General features: G+C 40.1%; 1 protein-coding gene across 5 annotated transcripts in view; it reads left to right on the forward strand.

Moving 5' to 3' along the window:
* Window positions 1–20,011, forward strand: part of ZNF385B (zinc finger protein 385B) — a 172,858-nt gene that overhangs the window by 109,491 nt on the left and 43,356 nt on the right. For all 5 annotated transcript variants that reach the window (XM_074594782.1, XM_074594783.1, XM_074594784.1 and 2 more), the window contains one exon: window positions 4,722–4,852. In XM_074594782.1, coding sequence (XP_074450883.1) covers window positions 4,722–4,852 — 131 coding nt within the window. The remainder of the gene's footprint in view (window positions 1–4,721; window positions 4,853–20,011) is intronic.

The raw sequence follows: 20,011 nt of genomic DNA on the forward strand, positions 1-20,011 counted from the left end.
ACAGCTTTCATCCACCCTTGAAAGGATACTGTTGGCTCAAGCAGCGTCTGAAAAATGCTGTGCTAAAAAGGTCAAGGGAGGAGAAAGCCCAGAACTGACCCATCCTATCAGTTATATTGCCACTGTTCCCTGGCCAGATGAGATTACTCAGCAATGATGTAGAAAGTGAAGGTTCCTCATGCCTGAAAGTGATCAGACAATTCAGGGATGAAAAAGCCAGCACAGCCTGTCCATAAACTGAAAACTCTCACTGTAAGCGCATAAGTAGGGGTGGACATGAGTAACTCAAATGAGGTCCCTTTGAAGTTTTCCCAAATACTATTCATGGCACGAGTTAAGACAAAGGCAACCACGTGCACTCTGGGGTGGATGTTGATTGCCCAGGTCACAGAAATTTGTCAGACAGATACTTTTACTCAGACCTGGTAGAACTTCAGTTACTCTTCCACTGCTCTTGTTCTGAGTGTGGACTGCTTCCTTGGATCACAGGATTAAAACATTGTAGTAACTTCTTTAGGTAATAGAAAAAGGGAAGAGACTTGAGTATGGCTTTAGATTTCTCTATAGTTGCCTTTAATGAAGACTTTGGGTGAGCGTGCTTTCAAGTCTGGAAAGTAATTAATTTCTTTAAGTATGCTGAAATTGTTCACAAAATGTGTTTTAGATGAGTAAGTTTTGTGATGGAATTGGGTTTTTCATGTAATGGTCTGATATTGACCCAAATCAGAGGAATTACTGTGCAGACATTACACCTTTTTTGTGTTTGTCAGTGATAAAGAAAAGCACTTAGGGAGAAAATCACAGAAGAAATATTTTCACAAATATTTTTCAGGAAGGTGCAAAGGGAGAAATTGTGTGCTTAGATTTGATGGAAACTGACACTGCGTTTGCTTGAAAAAGATGAGCAGTGACCAAAGATGAACTGTGGCCAAAGTTAACTGTGATTGCCTCTGCCAAAACTGCTACTCTTGGCCTCTGCCGTTTTTCTGTGAAGCTGCAAAAGAGCTGGGGGGTGAGCTGTTGGTAGAAACTCATTGAGTCCCCGTGTCATCTGCCCCCTTTCTGGCTCCTGGGTGTAAAGCATGTCTCACTGGCCCCGGGACTCATCTCTCCACGGGAGTGACAGATACAAGACTTGCTTCCCCAAAGTACCACTTTCATCGCTTAATCTATTAATTGTGTGCCTTTTTTTTTTTTCCTTAGGAACAGATCAAATTTGGGTAAAGGTGACAACCTTTCATACCTTTTGCAAAAACCTCAGTGGCCCAGTGTGTTGTGGTGTGAGTGAAGCCGTATGTACGAGGTCAAGGAAGAACAGTGCCTGTTACACAGGGATACGTGTGTGTTTTTGTGTGTTTTTGAGATACGTATGTGTAGGAGGAGGAAAAAGTCTTAATAAAAGGAGACAATTTGGATCATCTGCTCAGATGAAAACCTGTTTTCCTCCTCTTAGGCCAGGGTAAAAGGGACCAGTGAGGATCAGTGCATTTTGGCAAAATCAATCTGCTGCTTGCATCTCCAGTTGCATAGGGCACTCCTGCTGTGGGAGTCAAAATTGAAGTTACAAAGGTAAAATACTGTTTAAAAATTATGAGGCTGAAATAAGCAAATGAATTTACAAGAAAGATCAGTTATATTTATGCCAAAGATTTACAAGTAGTTTAAAACAATCTGTGTTTGACATGGTAAGTTGTCTTTATCGTTAAAATGCTAATGAAATGGTAAACATCTGTTAAATTTATGAAGATAATGAAGCTTGTCAGCTACATCTTTCTTGTGCCAGTATTCCTGCTTAGCTCAGGTCTGCATACAGATTTGGTGGAGTGCTGCTGAGAATCTATTTGACCTTTGGGAGCAATGCCAGGGTAAAACTGTGCCCTGTTCTGTTTGTTTTGATGATTTTGTCCTGAAATGCTTCTACCTGTAGTTTAGGTCATCTTTATCTGATCATTCTTCCAGTGGCTTTCACAGGCGGGTCTGAAAATCAAACTTCAGTCAAACAGGGTCACTGGTGTTTGATTGGCAATAGTTGAAATGGTAAACGGGCAAACAGAAGTGAACGCATCTCTTATTGTTCATGCCTTGACTGATCAGTCTGCTAGGTGTGTATGTTTTCTATTCTGTTGGGACTCCGAATGTATCCTAGTCTACTGGTCATGTATTACTCTGGCAGCAGAAATACCGTGGACTGCAAAGCTGCAGGCAGATTTCAAATGTCTGTGCCACGTGAAATGAGCTGTACCCAGCCAAGGAGTACAAAGAATATTGCATTCTTTGCAGGAGGATGCTGATTGTTTTTTATTTTTTAAAACTTTTATGCCAAATGTGCTCCATACCTTGGTTAAGGACAGTATCAGAAACCTAGCTTAATTCTGATTTTAAATGTCAGTCACAATGCAACTCTATTCTGTTACATTTTTTCTGTAAAACTTAGTTAAAATTTGTAAACATAGCTTCATTGAAGTATGTGTATGTAAAGAGAGGACAGGTCTTTTTTAACTTCACGGATCTTTAATTGCTTATGAACTTAAAAGAGAAACTTGTAGAAGTTAGATTGACGATGGCACTTTGTGGACTTTAGGTAATTGAATACAACATAGCTACTGTTTGAATACAACTCTGAAATCCAAATTATGTAAATCTACTGTTTCTGAACCAGCTAGCTAAATAATCATTATTTTTGCAGTTGAAGATGTTTTCTTTGGATAAATCCTCTGACACAGTGGTTTCCTATTGATGCATTTTTTCATTATGGATATGAGGAAGAAACTATAGGCATGTTAGCCTTTAGCTTTTTGATGTTTGTGACTCCACTTGAATAAGCTTTGACTTACAGTTAATTAAGCACAACTGTCAGTGAGCTTCATGGGCTTATGCGGAAACAAACCATACATTTATGAAAGTGTTGGGGTAGGAGAAGGGAGGAAATATTCTGGAAAAGTATCTCAAGCGTACTTTTCCTTTCAAGTTGTGCAGCTCAGTTGGGATAGTGTTCAACGGTTCTCTCTCCATTGTTGTCAATGACCCATGTTTCTGTAAACAACACACTTTTCCTATAGGAGAAACAGAGAATAGATTATAGCCTGCTATTCATCTGCTAGCCCATAAGATAGCGTTTACTGTGCTGCAGCTGTGATCAAAATGACTGTCTCTCCAATGTCTACAAAATTTGAGCTCAGGGCTAGTTATAACTGTTTGGTGGTCCAAAAAATCCACGCAGCCCCATCTGGCTTCTGAACCCAGCTTTCCTCTTAGATACCGTAATATGGGTTTGAAATTGTGCCTGTGGAGGCAAGAAGATGAGATGAAAAGGAGGAAAATTTGTACTCTGCCTTCAATTTTGTGTGTACTTAACAGGGAAAAAGGCAGATCCCTTAATGGAAGGCTGGTACTCAGGCAGCCCATATGGATTGCCTGGCATCTTGCAAGTCGATGCAAATGATTTGATTTCACGGGAGAAGAGAGGGAAAATTGCTTATTTACTTTTCTCCTTTTTTTTTTCCTTTTTTTTTGTTTTTCCTGTCCTGACCAAGTTTTTTAAACTCAGACAACTTCTATGACGAAAAGCTTAGGTATTGTGTCAGCTCTGCTTGAGGCCACAGAAACTCCTAAGAGGACTGTTGTGATTCCGGCTGATGTGCTGGCCACCAGTGAGTGGGAGGAGGTGGCAATTATGGAGAAATTCTGGCAGAGGAGGGGGAGAGGCAGAGCGTGACTCACCCTCCGTTAGAGGTGTGGGACACTTGTGTTCCAGTGCCTGCTCCAGTCAGTGGTGAATTATTTATTCAACCCAGGAAGGAGAAACTGAGATTTTATTTTATTTTATTTTTTTGCATTTTTTTATTTCAATGGGGGAAATCTTACTTGAAATCTATTTTGTATGATTTCAGGAAAAAAAAATACTCCCACAGGCGTAGCTGGAAGCTGTGTACTAGGCACACTGTTGTGTGAATAGGGCAGATAGCTAGTTAAAAATGAATATTTGGACATCTGTGTCTTCCCATTTCTTCGGGGTCTTGCTGGGGAATGATTCTCAAGTGTACACAGAAAGTATTTCAGCATGTAGATTTCTGGGAAGCTCTTGTTTGGAGAGAAAGATCTAGGTTCCAAATGCTGGTTTGCGTTGCATGCAAAGAGCTGTGTTCGTTTATGTGCTAGCTGATTAGTTAATTGTTGGCTTTTTTCTAATATTTGCCTTGCAGTGTAAAACAGAAGGCATTTTTTTTAAATGTTAGGTGAAATAATATTTGTGCAGCACCTGATAGTTACAGGTGCTGTCAGAAGAGGAAGAAATAAACATGCAGCTCACTATTTGGAAACAAATCTCTCTATTTCAGCTTGCATGTGTTGTCTGCACTAGCTGATCTAATAGGCAACCATGAATTGCAAAAGCATCTGACTTTCACGGGCACCCATCCTGGCCTTTTTGGCACAGGAGAATTTTTCATCGTTAGAAAGGATTTATTCTACCTGCCAGTGTGATTTATATACCATATGTCTCCTCTTCAGCATCTGAGTATCCGTGGCCATAGGGAAGTGCTCTGCCTCATCTGTAGTGTGTGGAAATAGGTTTCTTTTAATGATATTAACTCCTACAGAGACACTTTATTACTCCCTGTGTTATTTTTTTCTTGGCGGTTGTGTCAGCAAGAGATAGCTATACTGTGTGTGATGTGGAAAGGAGAATACTATGAATTCCTGGTTTTGTTTACTCTTGGCAGGCACTACTACACTTCCCACCCTTGTGCGCACACCTACCTTGATGATGCAGCCTTCCCTGGATATCAAACCCTTTATGTCCTTCCCTGTGGACAGCAGCTCTGCTGTTGGATTCTTCCCAAATTTTAACACAGTAAGTAAAGGTGTTTCCACATTTAGTTATGGTGTATGCTTTCCAAGCCAGTTTTAATATCCAGTATTGAAACTGCCTTAAAACAGTGCACTGCTGACCCAATTTGAGAGAACTCTTTTTGTCTGTGCTGTCGTGGTTGCTGTTCCCTTGTGCAAAAGACTGAGTGGTACCCACCCAACCCAGTGAACGGGGCCAATCCGTTTTTAACTTAGAATCATGGAATGGTTTGGATTGGAAGGTGCCTTAAAGATCATCTAGTTCCAACCCCCCTGCCATGGGCAGGGACACCTCCCACTAGACCAGGCTGCTCAAAGCCCCATCCAGCCTGGCCTTGAACACCTCCAGGGATGGGGCATCCACAGCTTCCCTGGGCAACCTGTTCCAGTGCCTCACCACCCTCACAGTAAAGAATTTCTTCCTAATGTCTAGTCTAAATCTCCCCTCTTTCAGTTTAAAACTGTTACCCCTCATCTTGTTGCGACACTCCCTGATAAAGAGTCCCTCCCCATCTGTTACCTCCCATGGTAAATGGAGTTAAATCCAGTTGGTGTCCAGTCACAAGTGGTGTCCCCCAGGGTTCGGTGCTGGGGCCGGTTCTCTTTAATATCTTTATCAATGATCTGGATGAAGGGATCGAATGCACCCTCAGTAAGTTCGCAGATGACACTAAGCTGGGCGGACGTGTTGATCTGCTTGAGGGTGGGTTGGCTCTGCAGAGGGATCTGGACAGGCTGGACCGATGGGCTGAGACCAATGGTATGAGGTTCAACAAGGCCAAATGCCGGGTCCTGCAGTTGGGTCACAACAACCCCATGCAGCGCTACAGGATTGGGGCAGAGTGGCTTGAAAGCAGCTCGACAGAAAAGGACTTGGGAGTGTTGGTTGACTGCCGGCTGAATATGAGCCAGCAGTGTGCCCAGGTGGCCAAGAAGGCCAACAGCATCCTAGCCTGTATCAGGAATAGTGTGGTGAGCCGGACTAGGGAAGTGATCATCCCCCTGTACTCGGCACTGGTGAGGCCCCACCTCGAGTACTGCGTTCAGTTTTGGGCCCCTCGCTACAAGAGGGACATTGAGGTGTTGGAGAGTGTCCAGAGAAGGGCTACAAAGCTGGTGAGGGGCCTGGAGGACAAACCTTATGAAGAACGACTGAGGGAGCTGGGGTTGTTTAGCCTGGAGAAGAGGAGGCTGAGGGGAGACCTCATCACCCTCTACAACTACCTGAAAGGAGGTTGTAGAGAGATGGGGGCTGACCTCTTCTCCCTGGTGACAAGTGATAGAACAAGGGGAAACGGGTTCAAGTTACGTCAGGGGAGGTTTAGATTAGATATTAGGAGACATTTTTTCACTGAAAGGGTTATTAAACATTGGAATAGGCTGCCCAGGGAGGTGGTGGATTCACCATCCCTGGAGGTGTTTAAAAGAAGGGTAGATGGGGCACTTAGGGACATGGTTTAGAAGTGGCTCTTGTCAGGGTAGGCTAAAGGTTGGACTCAATGATCTTAAAGGTCCCTTCCAACCTCAACAATTCTATGATTCTATGATCTTTCCTGTAGGCCCCTTTTAAGTACTGGAAGGCTGCTATAACTTGATCTGTTGGGGTGGCATTTGTACACTGAAAAAAAAAAAAACACGATAAAGGTTTGATGAGCAGTAGAATAATTTTGAACATTTGCCTGGGCATGTGCATTTCCATGTGCTGTAAAAAAGGCCAAAGCAAAAGCTGATGGAAAAACAGGTATGACAGCTAAGGCCTAGATCCTCCACTGATGTGGACCAAGCTAAGTCTTTTACAGCCAGTGGAGCAGCTGGAGGATCTTGTTAATTCTGTATAATAACAATAAAGTCTGAAATTGCATAGCCAGCCAATGTTAAAAATGTGAACCTGCTACCTTTAGTTTATGGTAAAGCATCTTGTGTTTTTGAAAAAAAAAATTATTGCTAAAGTAATGCTCAATGCTTCTGTAGTTCTCCACATTTATCAGAGCAGCAATAGCAAAAATACTCTCTTCTGTAGTTCTCACTTCTTTAACAGCTCATAAAATGGTTCTGAATGTTATCAAAATGCTTTTTTGCTGTTGTACGTTATCATTTGTTTAATTAATTATTATGTTAAATGCATTGAGTACAGCAAAACCAGTATTTTGCATGTTGCCCATCAGGTTTCCATGTGTAGAGGTAATTCAGCATGGAACGAGTTGGCAATTAGTCGGCTAATGGCAACAAAAAGGAAACTGCTCTGGGTCATTTCTGCCAAGTCAGCGAGTATGATCTGTTCGTACGTGACCGTTGCCTGAACTGTACATCCAGCATCACACTTGTCACTGTAATTGCGGGGGGTGTGTAAAGGGAAGCCGTGTCACCACCGCCAGACAGTGATCAGCTGAACCACTGCCAAGTGTTTCCTTTCGCAGACTCACCTTCTGTTTGAAGTTAAAACAGCAGGAGGATTTTTTTTATTTTTTTTTTTCCTTCATGACTTGCACATACATCTTGCTGACAGGCCTTGTGCTATGGCACGCAGTGCTGCGGGATGGTTGTGGGTAACATATCAGCTGCTTTCAAATGTCAGCAGCCCAACGCATATTATGAACAGTACCAAATATTACTAATTCATTGCAAAACATATATGTGAAAATGTTGCATTTTTGAGGGAACTGTGGGCATGTGCATATGTATAGATTCGGGGGGTACGTGCAGGTGGATGTGTACAAATAGATAAAAGATTAAAAAATATCCAGGTATGTTTAAAGTGCAGGACAAAAGCTCTATACAATTTTAAGAAAGCAGTGTGTCATTCTCAACTTCTAGGCATGACACAATTCATATTCATTTTCCATCCTATTTCTAACACATTTGAGAATTTTATGTGTCACTGATTTGTCTGCTTTCCAGTTGCACTGGTTTTATAGGTAAGCTTTTTCACAGAACTGTACATAAATACTCGGAGAACCTTTTCTTTAGAAATGCTGTAGTTGTACAGTTAACCATTATTTGCTTACTGGTGGTATTATTGAACTTCCGAGTTGCGGTAACCTCTAGAGAAAGATTAATTTGGGTATTTAGATTGTTTTTGCCTGTGTATGCTGGTTTACATTTATCTGGCTTACATTCCATTTGCCTAATTCCCAGAGTTTTTATCCTTCATACCTGTCATTCCTCTCCAAATTTCTATGGGTATTATTTAAAAAAAGTGGCCTGGGGTAATTGGCAAATATTGTCGACTCAGTGTCTACTGCTTCCCTTGGAATTCTTAATAATTATATATTATTATATTTTTTTGCTGCTGTGCACCACAGACACTGCATGTTTAAGCTCTGTTTTTTTGAGGAACAGTGGTAGAGTACTACTCTATTTCTAATTCACAGATTTTGCCATAAATCTTGCAGGTATTGATTTTCCCTAACAGTCTTATAATGGACTTTAAATCTCGTTGGAAAACTAAATCATTCATGGTCATCTACTGACAGGCCCAGTGAATGCCAGCTGTCATGCACTTCCTTTCTTTCTGACTTAGCACAAGTGTTGAAAATGTAGATTTCTGTGTTTGGGTATATATAATCTTTTTTTTAAATTATTATATTTCACTGTAAAGTGTTGGGGGGAGTGTGTAAAAGTTTGTAAAACGCCTTTTTCCAGAAGATAGGTTTAAGTGAGTAGAAGCTAAATCCAGTTGGCCCATAATGTATGCGTCATCCAAAGTGCCTTAATTTTTCATCTTGTGCAGGAACAGGATATCGGAAGAGCTTTTTGTCTCTTCCTCCCCAAAAAAGCTGTCATTTGCCGTACAGATCAATCAGGAAAACTGTGCAGTTCACTCACAAGAGGACTTGTCAAGGGCTGTAGGCGGTGAAACCTCTGGTGTGCGGCGCTCAATCTCTGTGCCTTCAGTAGGACTGAGGGGAGCCTGCGGAACATGCCGGGGCTACTGTTCAAACTGCGTGTGTTCACTGCGGGTGGCAAAAAGAAATGTGGCCTCAAGAGAAAACTACTTTGGATCCACCTGTTCATTTTCAATGGCAGGCAGATACTGCCTGTTTTCTAAACATTGTCAGGAAGTGGTTTCTAATTTAATTTCAGTGGCAGGAAAAAAGAAAAGTTACTGCTTAGGAGCTTGATACAGTAACTACCAGGGCAGGAAAAACAAGGTAAAACATATTAACTACAAACATGTTCAAAGGAACACCCCCTAGAGTGTTTTTAAAAGAACTTTTCTTATTTATGGAAATATATTTTAAATGTGGGGTAAACCCTTTCTTATATAGTTAACTTTGACAGTTTTCAATTCTGAAAACACCTGTGATGATCCAGATGAAACATCAGTGTTCCCATTTCGTTTGTCAAAGTGTTCTGATCACTTGCTTCTCTCCACATGGGGTGCTTTCAAATGAAGCACTGAGCAGACCCGGATTTTTTTAAAAGAAATGCCTGCCCCACTTATATCTTACTTTCTTGATGGAATTGTGTGATTTAGTTTAAAATGCCCCCCTTCTGTTTCTCCTAAAAACATTAATAGTTCTAAAAATGCTGTGGATGTATGTACAGTACTTATCAATTCACGCCCCAATTAAATTTGCCTTTCTTCCTGAGTACTTGCTTATTATATAAGAAAAATTAATTGGGGAATGATTGCACTAACTCCTCGGATATATGGCTTTATTCCTCAGTGAGGATGCCTTTTTGTTTCAACAGATCAGCCAGAAAGGGACCTTCTAAGGTCAGAATGAAGGATTTCAAGCAGAGAGGTATTGCAGAATAGGTGCTCTCTCTTCATTCCTAGTCTTTTCACAGCACCAGCAAATAGTTTTGTGAGAACAGGACAGGCATGATTGGGCTGTCACAGCCTGAACCTGAACTGCTGCACGGAAGGACAAACCCTCTCTCAGAAGTGCTGCAGCAGCAGATCCAAAGGTGACAGCACGTTTTTCTTGGCATCAAGTTCTAAAAGCCCTCGCTCAGTTACTCATACCCTTCTGTCTGAAATGCATAACTTGAATCAAATTCTTGGCTGGTATTACTTAAAATAGTCTTGTTTATAGCAGAATGGGAGACAGCATTACAGGAACTTCCCAAACTGGTAACTCCAATTTGGAATGGATGCTGTACAAAAAGGTATTAAGTAGAGCCCTTTGTTAACATGCTAAAATTACTTTACGATACCTTAACAGGTAACATCTGGCATATTGATTACGTTTAAAGATCTGTAAGCCTTCGAAGTCAAGTGCATAAAGTCAATGGAAATCAAAGATTGCCCAGTAATCTTAATTTGGCCTCTGCAGTGCGTTTAATGTAATATAGTCTTGAATTTTACACTCGCTGGCTTTCACCTGCTGTACCATTCTTTCTCCACACCTCCCTGATTCATTTTCTCGTGTCATCTATCTTGTGGACTGAATGAGAAAAGGACACTTTCTGATCACATCATGGAAGGTTATCATGATGCGTGTGCTAAAGTGCTTGAAAGCCAGGATTTGTCTTGCAAGGCAAGCTAAATGATCACTGTCTGCAGCTCCCTATAAAGGACTTATACTCCCCAGAAAAAAGATCTCAAATCTCCAACGCGTTCTACCTTGTCCTGAAATGAGAGCAGCACTACATGATTCAAATTTAGTCGCAGTGGTACAGCCAGGGACCTGTCAGTCTGCACAAAAGCAGTATCAGCAACTTCTCAGATTCTATCATCATAGAAAATAATCAGCAATTCATATGCTTCCTTCTGAGTTTGTTATGGCCTCAGGGGTAATCAAAGATTATAGCATCTCTTGTAGCTTTCACATTAGTGAAATATTTTCCATCTAACTAGCCCATGATTGGTTTCTAAATGCTAGTTTGCAACTTCCTATTTTAGAGGGCATAAGGGTTAATGTGGCCTAGTTACTTCTTCAGTGTCTATTCCTCAGGTTTATGCTGATTCTTTATATTAGAGTTCCCTCAGCCCCGTTGCGAAGCGGACCAGAAGTATTTTGAATCTGCCAGTGAAGGTGAGCCAGCTGGAATGGGCTGCAGGAAGGGAAAGAGGAGCTGACTAGTAACTTAGTCAGAAATCTCTGTCTCTCCTCCAGCATTAGCCTTGCTGGACTCTTAAGTATCCCTGGCCTACCCCCAAGACAGCTACTGGGAGGAACTAATTTGCTCTTTCCTTTTCTGCATTTTGAATTGTGTCCCTCATTTTATTTGCTGCCCATCTAGTTTTCATTTGAAGGGCCCAATAATCAGCCAAGGCAGAGCGGAGGTTTGCAGATAAGAGCGCAGGGCACTTGTATCGCCGGCTTCCCTCGCCCCTCTGCGCCAAGCGCCTCTTCTGGGTTTGGCACGGCACCGCGGCTCGGGAGCTCGCCGTTTCCTTAGCGGGGTCTGAATTCAGCCACTTAATGCCCTGCTGCACTGCCAAAGTACGCTCTGGAGCTCAGGGCTGTATACAGGAGGAGCGAATTACAGATGCAGCCGACGGGATGTTGCCAAGCTGTTATCTGTGGTCCTTTTGACTGAAGTAGCCTGTCCACGCGCTCTGATTTCCCCTTCTCCCTTCTGTGAAGTGCTGGGGGGATGTGACCTGCTCTGCTCCTCTCCCTCTGAAATACTCTGCTCCAGAGAGCAGGTGAAGTTTTGTAAGAGCTACACTTTACCCTCATTAACTAACAGCACAGAAAGGAAATACAAGCAATTAACTTAGAAGGAGAGGTGTTCTGTGGGGCAGCTGAGTATTTGAGCGTTTGCGGTTTTTTGCTGGTTGGTTTTTTTTAATCAAGAATTGGCAAGATTTTTTTTTTCTTACAGACCATTTTATATCTTTTTTTTTTTGTAGTCATGCAGGAACAAAAAAGCACTTCAGGTTTGATTTCTATTAGTGTGTCAAGTGCTTAAAAACATTCCTATTTCACTTTTAGTTATTATAGATATAATAGTTTGTGTTTTCCAAGTCATAGCCAAAATCACCCAAACTACAACATGAGGAATCAGCCTGTAAAGGTGATAGAAGAGAATAATAGGTGTTTTCTCAGGTGTTTACAGGTGAGGAAAGCAGAGGCTTAGGAACCACATAATAAAGCCCAAATTCTGGCAGCACAGACCTCTGCTCTGTGGCTTGTCTTTGCTTTCTCGTCTGACTCTTCTCCCAGCGTACCTCATTGCAAAACTCCTTTGCAATTTCTATGGCTTTGATGCAAACCAGCAGAGACCTCTTTCAACTGTGGGAGCAGTTTGTGGAAGAATTCTTCTCAGCCTTTGGAGGCCCTGAAAAATGCTTATTTAAGGTGGGATATTTTTTCCCACAAAATACTTGAGCCATTTCAGCTGAAACCTTAAAAACAGATTGAGCTTGAAGCAAACACCTGGTAAGATACATAAAGTTATATATGGGAAAAAAAATGCTGCAAAAAGCAGGGAGTTATCAATCTTTGACAGCTTTTACGGTTTGTGGTATTTTAACATAAAGATGCATGTTCCCTAGTTCATCTCAGGGATCTCTTCAAAGAGCAACTCTTTGTTAAATAGGTGAGCCTAAATACATACTTTTCTGCCTTGTTTCTAGTCTTTCATATGTATTATTCACAGGAAAAAAAATCTTAAAATAATACAGACTGGCTTTAAGGAAGAATCTCTTCAAATAGTAATTATTTTTTAAAGTTTCCTGTTACTTTATATTTTCTCTAACAGGAATGGGATAGATAAACTTCCTCGCCTCAGTTCCCAGATCAGCAGCCAGAGAGGAAACCCTGTCCCAAAGGGGAAAGTGCACTGACATGCACTGCTGGGAAACCGAAATCAGCAGGTGCAGTTTCGGTTCTGCTTTCCCTACTGCTTTACAGGAGCCCGGCATCCATGGTGTGGCTTTTGAGAAATGGTTCTTGAATTGCTGCACTACTTCCATTGTTGTACGTAGAAGAAATTAGGTGATCAGCCTAGTTCTGTGAAGAAATACAGTTTCTGCATACAAGTCCTACCATTTGCTGCGTCCTCCAGAAAATCTGGTCCTTGGCTGCAGGTTCCTTTGTTTCACTTCTCTTTACTGAAAGCTTGGAGGTAGTCTCTCTGATGATACAACAGTATTTATTTCTTTTACTGGTCAGCGTAGGGAAAAGCTAAGAAGCCTTTATCTTCATTGAATTGCTTTCTTCTCAAGTTAGTAGTATGTTCATGACCCAAGGAAGCTGGTTAAAGGAAGAGGGTTGTTAGCCATGTATATATTAGGTATTAAAACATTAAAGGATGTTTTGCAAATAGACTCTGAGGAAAACATCTCCCCTCAATGCAAGCAGTCGCAAAATTGTAGTTTAAGACAAATAGTGCACGTGTTGCACCACTGTGCTTATAAAGGTTTTGCTAGTTTCTAATTATAAGTCTTGTCCTAAGCAAAAGTCTAGAATGCTTTTAGAGAAATCTAAATTCTCCGTGTGTCTGATGAATAGAGAAGTGGCTGCTTTTGCAGCATCCTGCTGTACATGGCTGGCTTTCCTGGCCTCCCCTAGACCTTCGTCACATTGTTTCCTGAGAAACTAAGAATTACTTCAATAGCTATAAATTAATAAATGATAAGAAAGTAGCTAAGGATTAGTTCTTATACTCCTTCTTTCTGAATGTGACAGTGGTCTTTTAATCTAGACACAGTCAATTTTATGACCATTTAAAAGTACTGTGTGGCAATTTAAAGTCATGGTCTGAAAACTGTCTTGGTTTAGCATACCTGAAAACCAATGATATGCAGGTTTGAAGCACTCACCAACTTGTTTCAACTGGTCTTCTCTGTATCCAATCTGTCTGGTGTCAAAACAGAAATACCACGAACTTCAGCTTCTTCCCCAGGTTAACACTAGGGCAAGAGGATTGTGTTTCTTGCTCATGTATTTGTTAGAAGAGACAGGTTTCTACCTTGCTTTGTGTCTCATTTACTTAGATTTAAAGAAAAAGGAAATCACCAAACAAAAAAATCTCAAAACCCCAAAAAAACAAAACCCCAAAACAACAGGCTTTGATACTACGTTAAGTTTCAGGACAGGTTTAATTAGAAATGGTACTTTCTTTTAAAGATTCATAGCTAAATAAAGCGCTTTTTAATCAAAAGAATTTTAAAGGCTGTTTGTATAGTGTGTGGTACTGATAAAAAAAAAAACAAAACAAAACTAGAAACATAATTACTGATTTTTAAATGATGAACACCTATTATGCCTTACCTACTCTGAAGGGTAGATGACAGCTGTCAGCTAGCATACTTAGGCGATTCTTGATTCTGATTTGCTTCTCATTTATATTCAGCCATTTCATACATTTATATTCAAATGTATATAGGCACATATAATTTATCCTCTTTTTAGATTTTCTTTTTCAGTATGTGAAAGGTAATGATATTAATTCATTTCAGAAGACTAGGCTTCTTGCGTCTTTGTTCTCTCCTGTTCACAGAATTAATCAAGGCCATGAGATTGTCCCTAACCTCTCTTTGCACAGTTCAGAACTGTCGAGGAAAGTCAAATCTACCTAATGGGATACCATTCATCTTAGTGTTGTTGGTGTTCTGGAGCAGGCTAGAAGCAAGAAAACTGTCAGCAAAACTTAGAGCAGACCCTTAAGAAGAAAAGGGTCATATCTAAGGACTGTCTCAGAGATGAAAGCAAAAATTGGGAGTCTTGTTTACCCTCCATGTTATCTAAGCTGCTTTTCTGACTACAAACTCCTAGGCTTGAGTCTGCTGGCAGGATTCTACCGAAAGGTAATTTTTCATGTTATTTTACATGTTCATACTATTTTACCATCAGATGGTAATAGGTATCGTGACAAGAATAGCTTTGCTCTCAGAGTATGTTATTGGTTTGCTTTTCAGCGAGTCTCAAACTGTAGTACGTTTTTATTTTTTTTGCTGGATCTGGAGGCAAGATGGTTTTGGTAGTGTTTTTTTGTTTAGCTGAACACAGCCGAGTGTTCTGAATAACAGCAGCCTTAACAATAAATAGCAGTTATATAGCATCTTCCATCAGATGATTTTGAAGAGTTGTAAACATGTTATTTAGACCTTTCAGCCTTTTTATGAGGTTGCAAATATTTTTATCCCCATTTCAGAAATGAATAATATAAGACTCAGATGAAGTGACTCAAGTACAATTAGACTTGTGAGCCAGGAGAGCCACAAAGGGAAGGGACATTGGCATAGTCCTTGAGTATTAGTTTAGCCATTGGGTTTGTACTTGACTTTGTTCTTTTTCTCAGATTTGGTCTGTCATGATCCTAAAAGTTCATCTTGCAGATATAAAGTCTTGTACTATGGTAGAGAAGTAATTTGGGTGGATTAAAAAAGAAGCTGTTGATTACTTAAAGCTGGTTTAGTTTAGTATTAAAAAAAAAAAAAGCGTTAAACATCAGATACTATCAGATACTTGCTTTTTTCCTCATTCTCCATTTGCTTGGGGGGGGAAATTCTCTTTATGCCACAACATTTTCAGTAGCTTTCTGTTTCTTTATTTCACCTATAAAAATCTCCAATCCTGTATGGAGCAGAAAATTTGGCATTTTTCTACCATAAGGGTTAAATCTCTTGTTGGTGTTCACATTACAAACACAATCCTTTTATGTATTTATAGCCTCACTTGAGAATAAGCATTATAAGAAACAGAGACCAGATTCAGAATTTTTTTTTTGCTGTGGTGTCTCACCGATTCTTTCTTTCTTTAAGTCTTTCTACAAGAATCAAAGATTAAATTTTAATAATCTTTTACACGACAGTTTCTAAAATGGCAGTGGTATTTAATTTTCAGAACACTCTTTCTAGGGCTCTCCTAATTACAATTTTCTAAACCAGAAATTATTTTTAACATGCAATAAATATATCCATGGATGAAGGGAAGGAAGAGCAGAGGAAATATTCCCAGCAGTAAAAAAATAACAGCAAAAAAAGAATTAAAAGTTATTTTCTCAGTTCTCTTTTGATCTCTATGCTTAATCATATCACGTTATACAGGGAAAAAAGAGGTGTAGGGAGAGATTAGAATTATTTACCTGTTTTTATTTATTATTTTTTTTAATATCAGAGTTTCTTGATTTAAGCCAGAGAAGTGCAAATACAGAGGAAGACAGAAGAGCAAAAGATCAGAAAATCCCTGATTTTATTTCAGTTGGACAGCGTAGAATGTTTTTACCTGTGCTTATTTTGGTCTAAACCATGATTTCGGACTGGTTTAGGAGAAACAAAATTCTACTGAGAAGGCTGGGATTCATCCTTGGCCTCCTGAGCTTGGTCCAACAAAGTCTTGCAAATCAGACTTTCTAAGTGAAAACCCAACCGAAAGCAGTCTGCTTTAACATAAGATTCCCAGTTTGGTGCTATTTAAACCAGTTCCATCTCCCAGGCTGGGTCAGAACACATCCTAAGATAGAGAAGGACATGTGATGGTGAAATTATTTGTGCTAGCACACAAGATGGATAAATGTCAATAAAGATTTAGGGATTGCTAAATTTCTTTCTAAAATAAAAAAGGTGTAATTAAGTAGCTAAAGAGAAAGTGTATTTGAGCGTATTGTTCTAACTTTTTTGTACCTATGTTTCAATGGCATACGGAAAATGTGAAAAGGAGTCAGAGAAAACCGGCCAAATGAATGAAGGCTTTTATAGTGAGACGCTTACGGAACTTATGTGGTTTATCAAAGAGAAGGTTAAGAGCTGATCTGATTGCAGTGTATGAGTGCATACATGTTCAGAAGGTATCTGAAATCAGGGTGACCTTTAATAGAGAAGCACGACTAGATCGAGCGGTTTATAATAGACATGGTGAGCATTGCTTTCCCGTGATCTAAATTAACTTAGTTGGAAACTTTTAAATCAAGCTGTTGAAGTTTCTTCCCAAAATTTAGGCTCTGGTTGACCACAAATTATCAGACTTCATAATAGGAAGGGCTCCATTGAATGAAATCGTGTCATGAATTTTTCAGGAAATCGGATGTGGTGGTTCCTTCTGGCCTAAAACAAATCTGCAAATTCCTGCAGACATCCCTTTCAGTATTCTGTGTGATTGTGAATACAGGCACATATTTTTCTGTGCAAGCTTTACTTTAAAAGGGGAACACGCAAGAGGGCAGCACATGTAGTGGCTCTGCATTATGCCATAGGACTGAACGTAAAAAAGTAGGGAGGGAAGCCTAACTGCTATGTTGCTGGAGGCAAAAAATTAGTCTCCTGAGTCCAGGATCCAGCACTGCAACTATTAACAGAAATAATGTGGAATTTAAAAAAATAAAATCAGCTGAACCTTAATCTCTATAAGTGAAACGAGGAAGAAGAATTTATTAATATTTCACCTCTTTTAAGACATAAAAGGTTGTCCCCAGCTCTGGGTGCTCTTCTAGTTGTCTTGTACTGAAAATGAAGTAGAAGTGTAAACTCCAAAGGTGTATCTTCCTTTTTTATTCTTCAAGTACTCACTGTTATTTCAACAACTTTTCATGAATAGCCATAGTATCTGACGTGTTAGCAAGTGAATTACAGCAAGATTTTTATTTTGTTTTAAAATGCCTCCAGGCTGATTTCACTGACTACTAGTAGTGTGTGGAGGTCACAGCTACTGATTTCCTTGGGTAAGCTGGAACTTGCTGCCAAATTGATCAAGACGGGGAGAGACAAACACAGTGAGAAGTTGCATTCAGAGAGATTTGCCTTGAGAGTACAATGTTGTTACTGTATTTTGGGAACCATATGGAAGGGAAGGGAAATATTAGTCCCTGTGGGCTGAATTCTTTCTTAGTGGATGCTTATGTCTTTCTGCACTTGGGGAAAGACATCAGAATTTTAAAAAAAAAAAAAAAAAAAGGGGGGGGCAAAATCATGGACTCATTGCTGCCTGAGTGTGGTTGGATTTGATTTCAATGAGATCCAGATTTCATGTTCTATGCAAATGTGCTATGTGTACAGCACATTTGCTGTACGTAAGTACAGTAAGAGAGCCTGTTAAAAAAAAAAAAAAAAATTTGATTAAAACAACCCTCAGTTAGACCACAGGATCATGTTAAAAAACTCTATAGTATTGTAAATTAATTATTCTTTCTGTTCTAATTATGCATTCGCACAAGCCTTTGAATCAGCTGCTGGGTATCTGACAGAAGCCCTCCCTGGGCTTCGTTATTGGCTACTGTCGTGGTATTTACATCTGCCTGTTTTATTGAAACCCCAAAAAGTTGTGAAGAGCGTAGAGATAGAGGTGTGTGTAGGTGGTGTTTAGAGAACTGCAGGTTCACCCTACAGAAATACATCCCTATGGGGACACACTCTGTGCTAGTCAAGGAAGGCCAATACGCAAGGAGCATTGGCAGTGTTCCCACAAAAAAGGAAAGTTGTGCACATCATAGAAGCATAAAACCATTTGGATTGGAAAAGACCTTTAAGATCATTGAGTCCAACCGTTAACATAACACTGCCAAGTCTACCACTAAGCCATGTCCCTGAGCACCAAGTTCACACATCTCTTAAATACCTCCATGAATGGTGACTCAACCACTTCCCTGGGCAGCCTGTTCCAATGCTTGATAGCCCTTTCGGAGAATAAATTTTTCCTAATAGCCAATCTAAACCTCCCCTGGCACCACTTGAGACTGTTTCCTCTTGTCCTGTCACCTGTTAGCTGGGAAAAGAGACCAACCCCTGCCTCGCCACAACCTCCTTTCAGGTAGAACTCCATCGGTAGAACTGACTCAAGTGTTCCTGGTGATGCAAAATAAGCAAGCAAATGTATAACAGTACGGCATTGATTTGAACAGTAAATTACACTTAGCATTAACCAAATGAGAAATATGTTCCCTGTCAGGACAAAAGCAGCATGAACATGGAGAGAACAGATTCTTGCTAGTTCGCATTGGCCAATGTGCCAAGTATTGCATCACGATGGTAACGTTTCTGATTTTATGCTGGGCATTTTAAACATGTGCTCTGTTGAGTATATGTTTTCAGTACTGTCACTCTTTTAGTCATCATAATATGTACAGTTATGGTGGGAGGCTGCGTATATGTGGCAGAATTTATGATAAGCTTCAGCATGTGGTCATTCTCCACCGGGCCAACGTGCTCGGCCTGACAACTGGAGCTCAAACACAGGAGGAGCTCACGTAGACCTTGTAGTCTAGAAGAATGTTGAAAAGATCTGATCTACAGGATGTTTGTTGCTGTTTGCCTACTTACATCATCATCATAATGATGGCACACAAATAAATAGTGTTGTCCAACAGTTTAAAATAATCCCAGAACTTAATTTAGAACCTGCTCTGGCATTGTTATTTCATATATGCCACTGTTTTCTCCCTTTGATTGTCAGAGTGAAACATTGGATTATATTATCAGTTTGTTCCACATACGGTTTAAAATTTTGCTTTATCAGAGTAAAACACCACAATATGCCGTAGGGCCACCCTCAGTGTTTTTTCAGAAGCTTCCTAATGCCCAGTGGTTAAGTGATACTCAGTTAAATCTCTTATACCCACTTACCAATATTCTATTTATAAATGCTTGTCTAACGGACAACTCTAGATTTGACCCAAGATGGTGATGAGAGGTAACTGAACTGAGGGCATAAATTTTCAGTCACAATTTTAAACCTTACTCATATTTAAGGTTATGCTGCTGTTATGAAAAGACAGAGCTTTTACGTGTAAACTTTTGTTGGAGTGGTACAAATAGCATGTATGACACTTGCTTAGCATGCTTCAATAGCTAAGCAGATCAAGAAGAGAATGAAAGCTTAGAAATTAGGTCACTGGGTGGAAATGACAAATGTAAATCAGGGCATTATCACTAGCTCGGACATCTAACCAACAATTTAGCTCTGGATACTAGGCAAGCACCAAAAGCTTCAACTCAGATAAGCATCTGGGTTTATCCAAACTTTTAAACTGGAGATTGCACCTGAGCAAAAAATAATACAAATATTATGGATTTCCAACATCGCAAAAAGCAGCTTTTCTTGCAATTAGTGTCACCTCATTTAAACAAAAGGCTTAGAAATTTTACCTATCCTTTCTGTTTGCAACAATTTACCTCTTGACATGATCAGTACAATTTGAGGCTCACAAATTGGTGTTTATATTGTCTCCTATGTGTAAAGAGATCTTTTAAAATAACCAGAACTTCAGTTTCATTGAAGGAATTCTCCTGATGCACTTGCTCGATTTTTTTTCTCCTTCCTGTGCCTAC

This window comes from Larus michahellis, chromosome 7 (assembly GCF_964199755.1).
Source record: "Larus michahellis chromosome 7, bLarMic1.1, whole genome shotgun sequence".
Taxonomy (NCBI): domain Eukaryota; kingdom Metazoa; phylum Chordata; class Aves; order Charadriiformes; family Laridae; genus Larus; species Larus michahellis.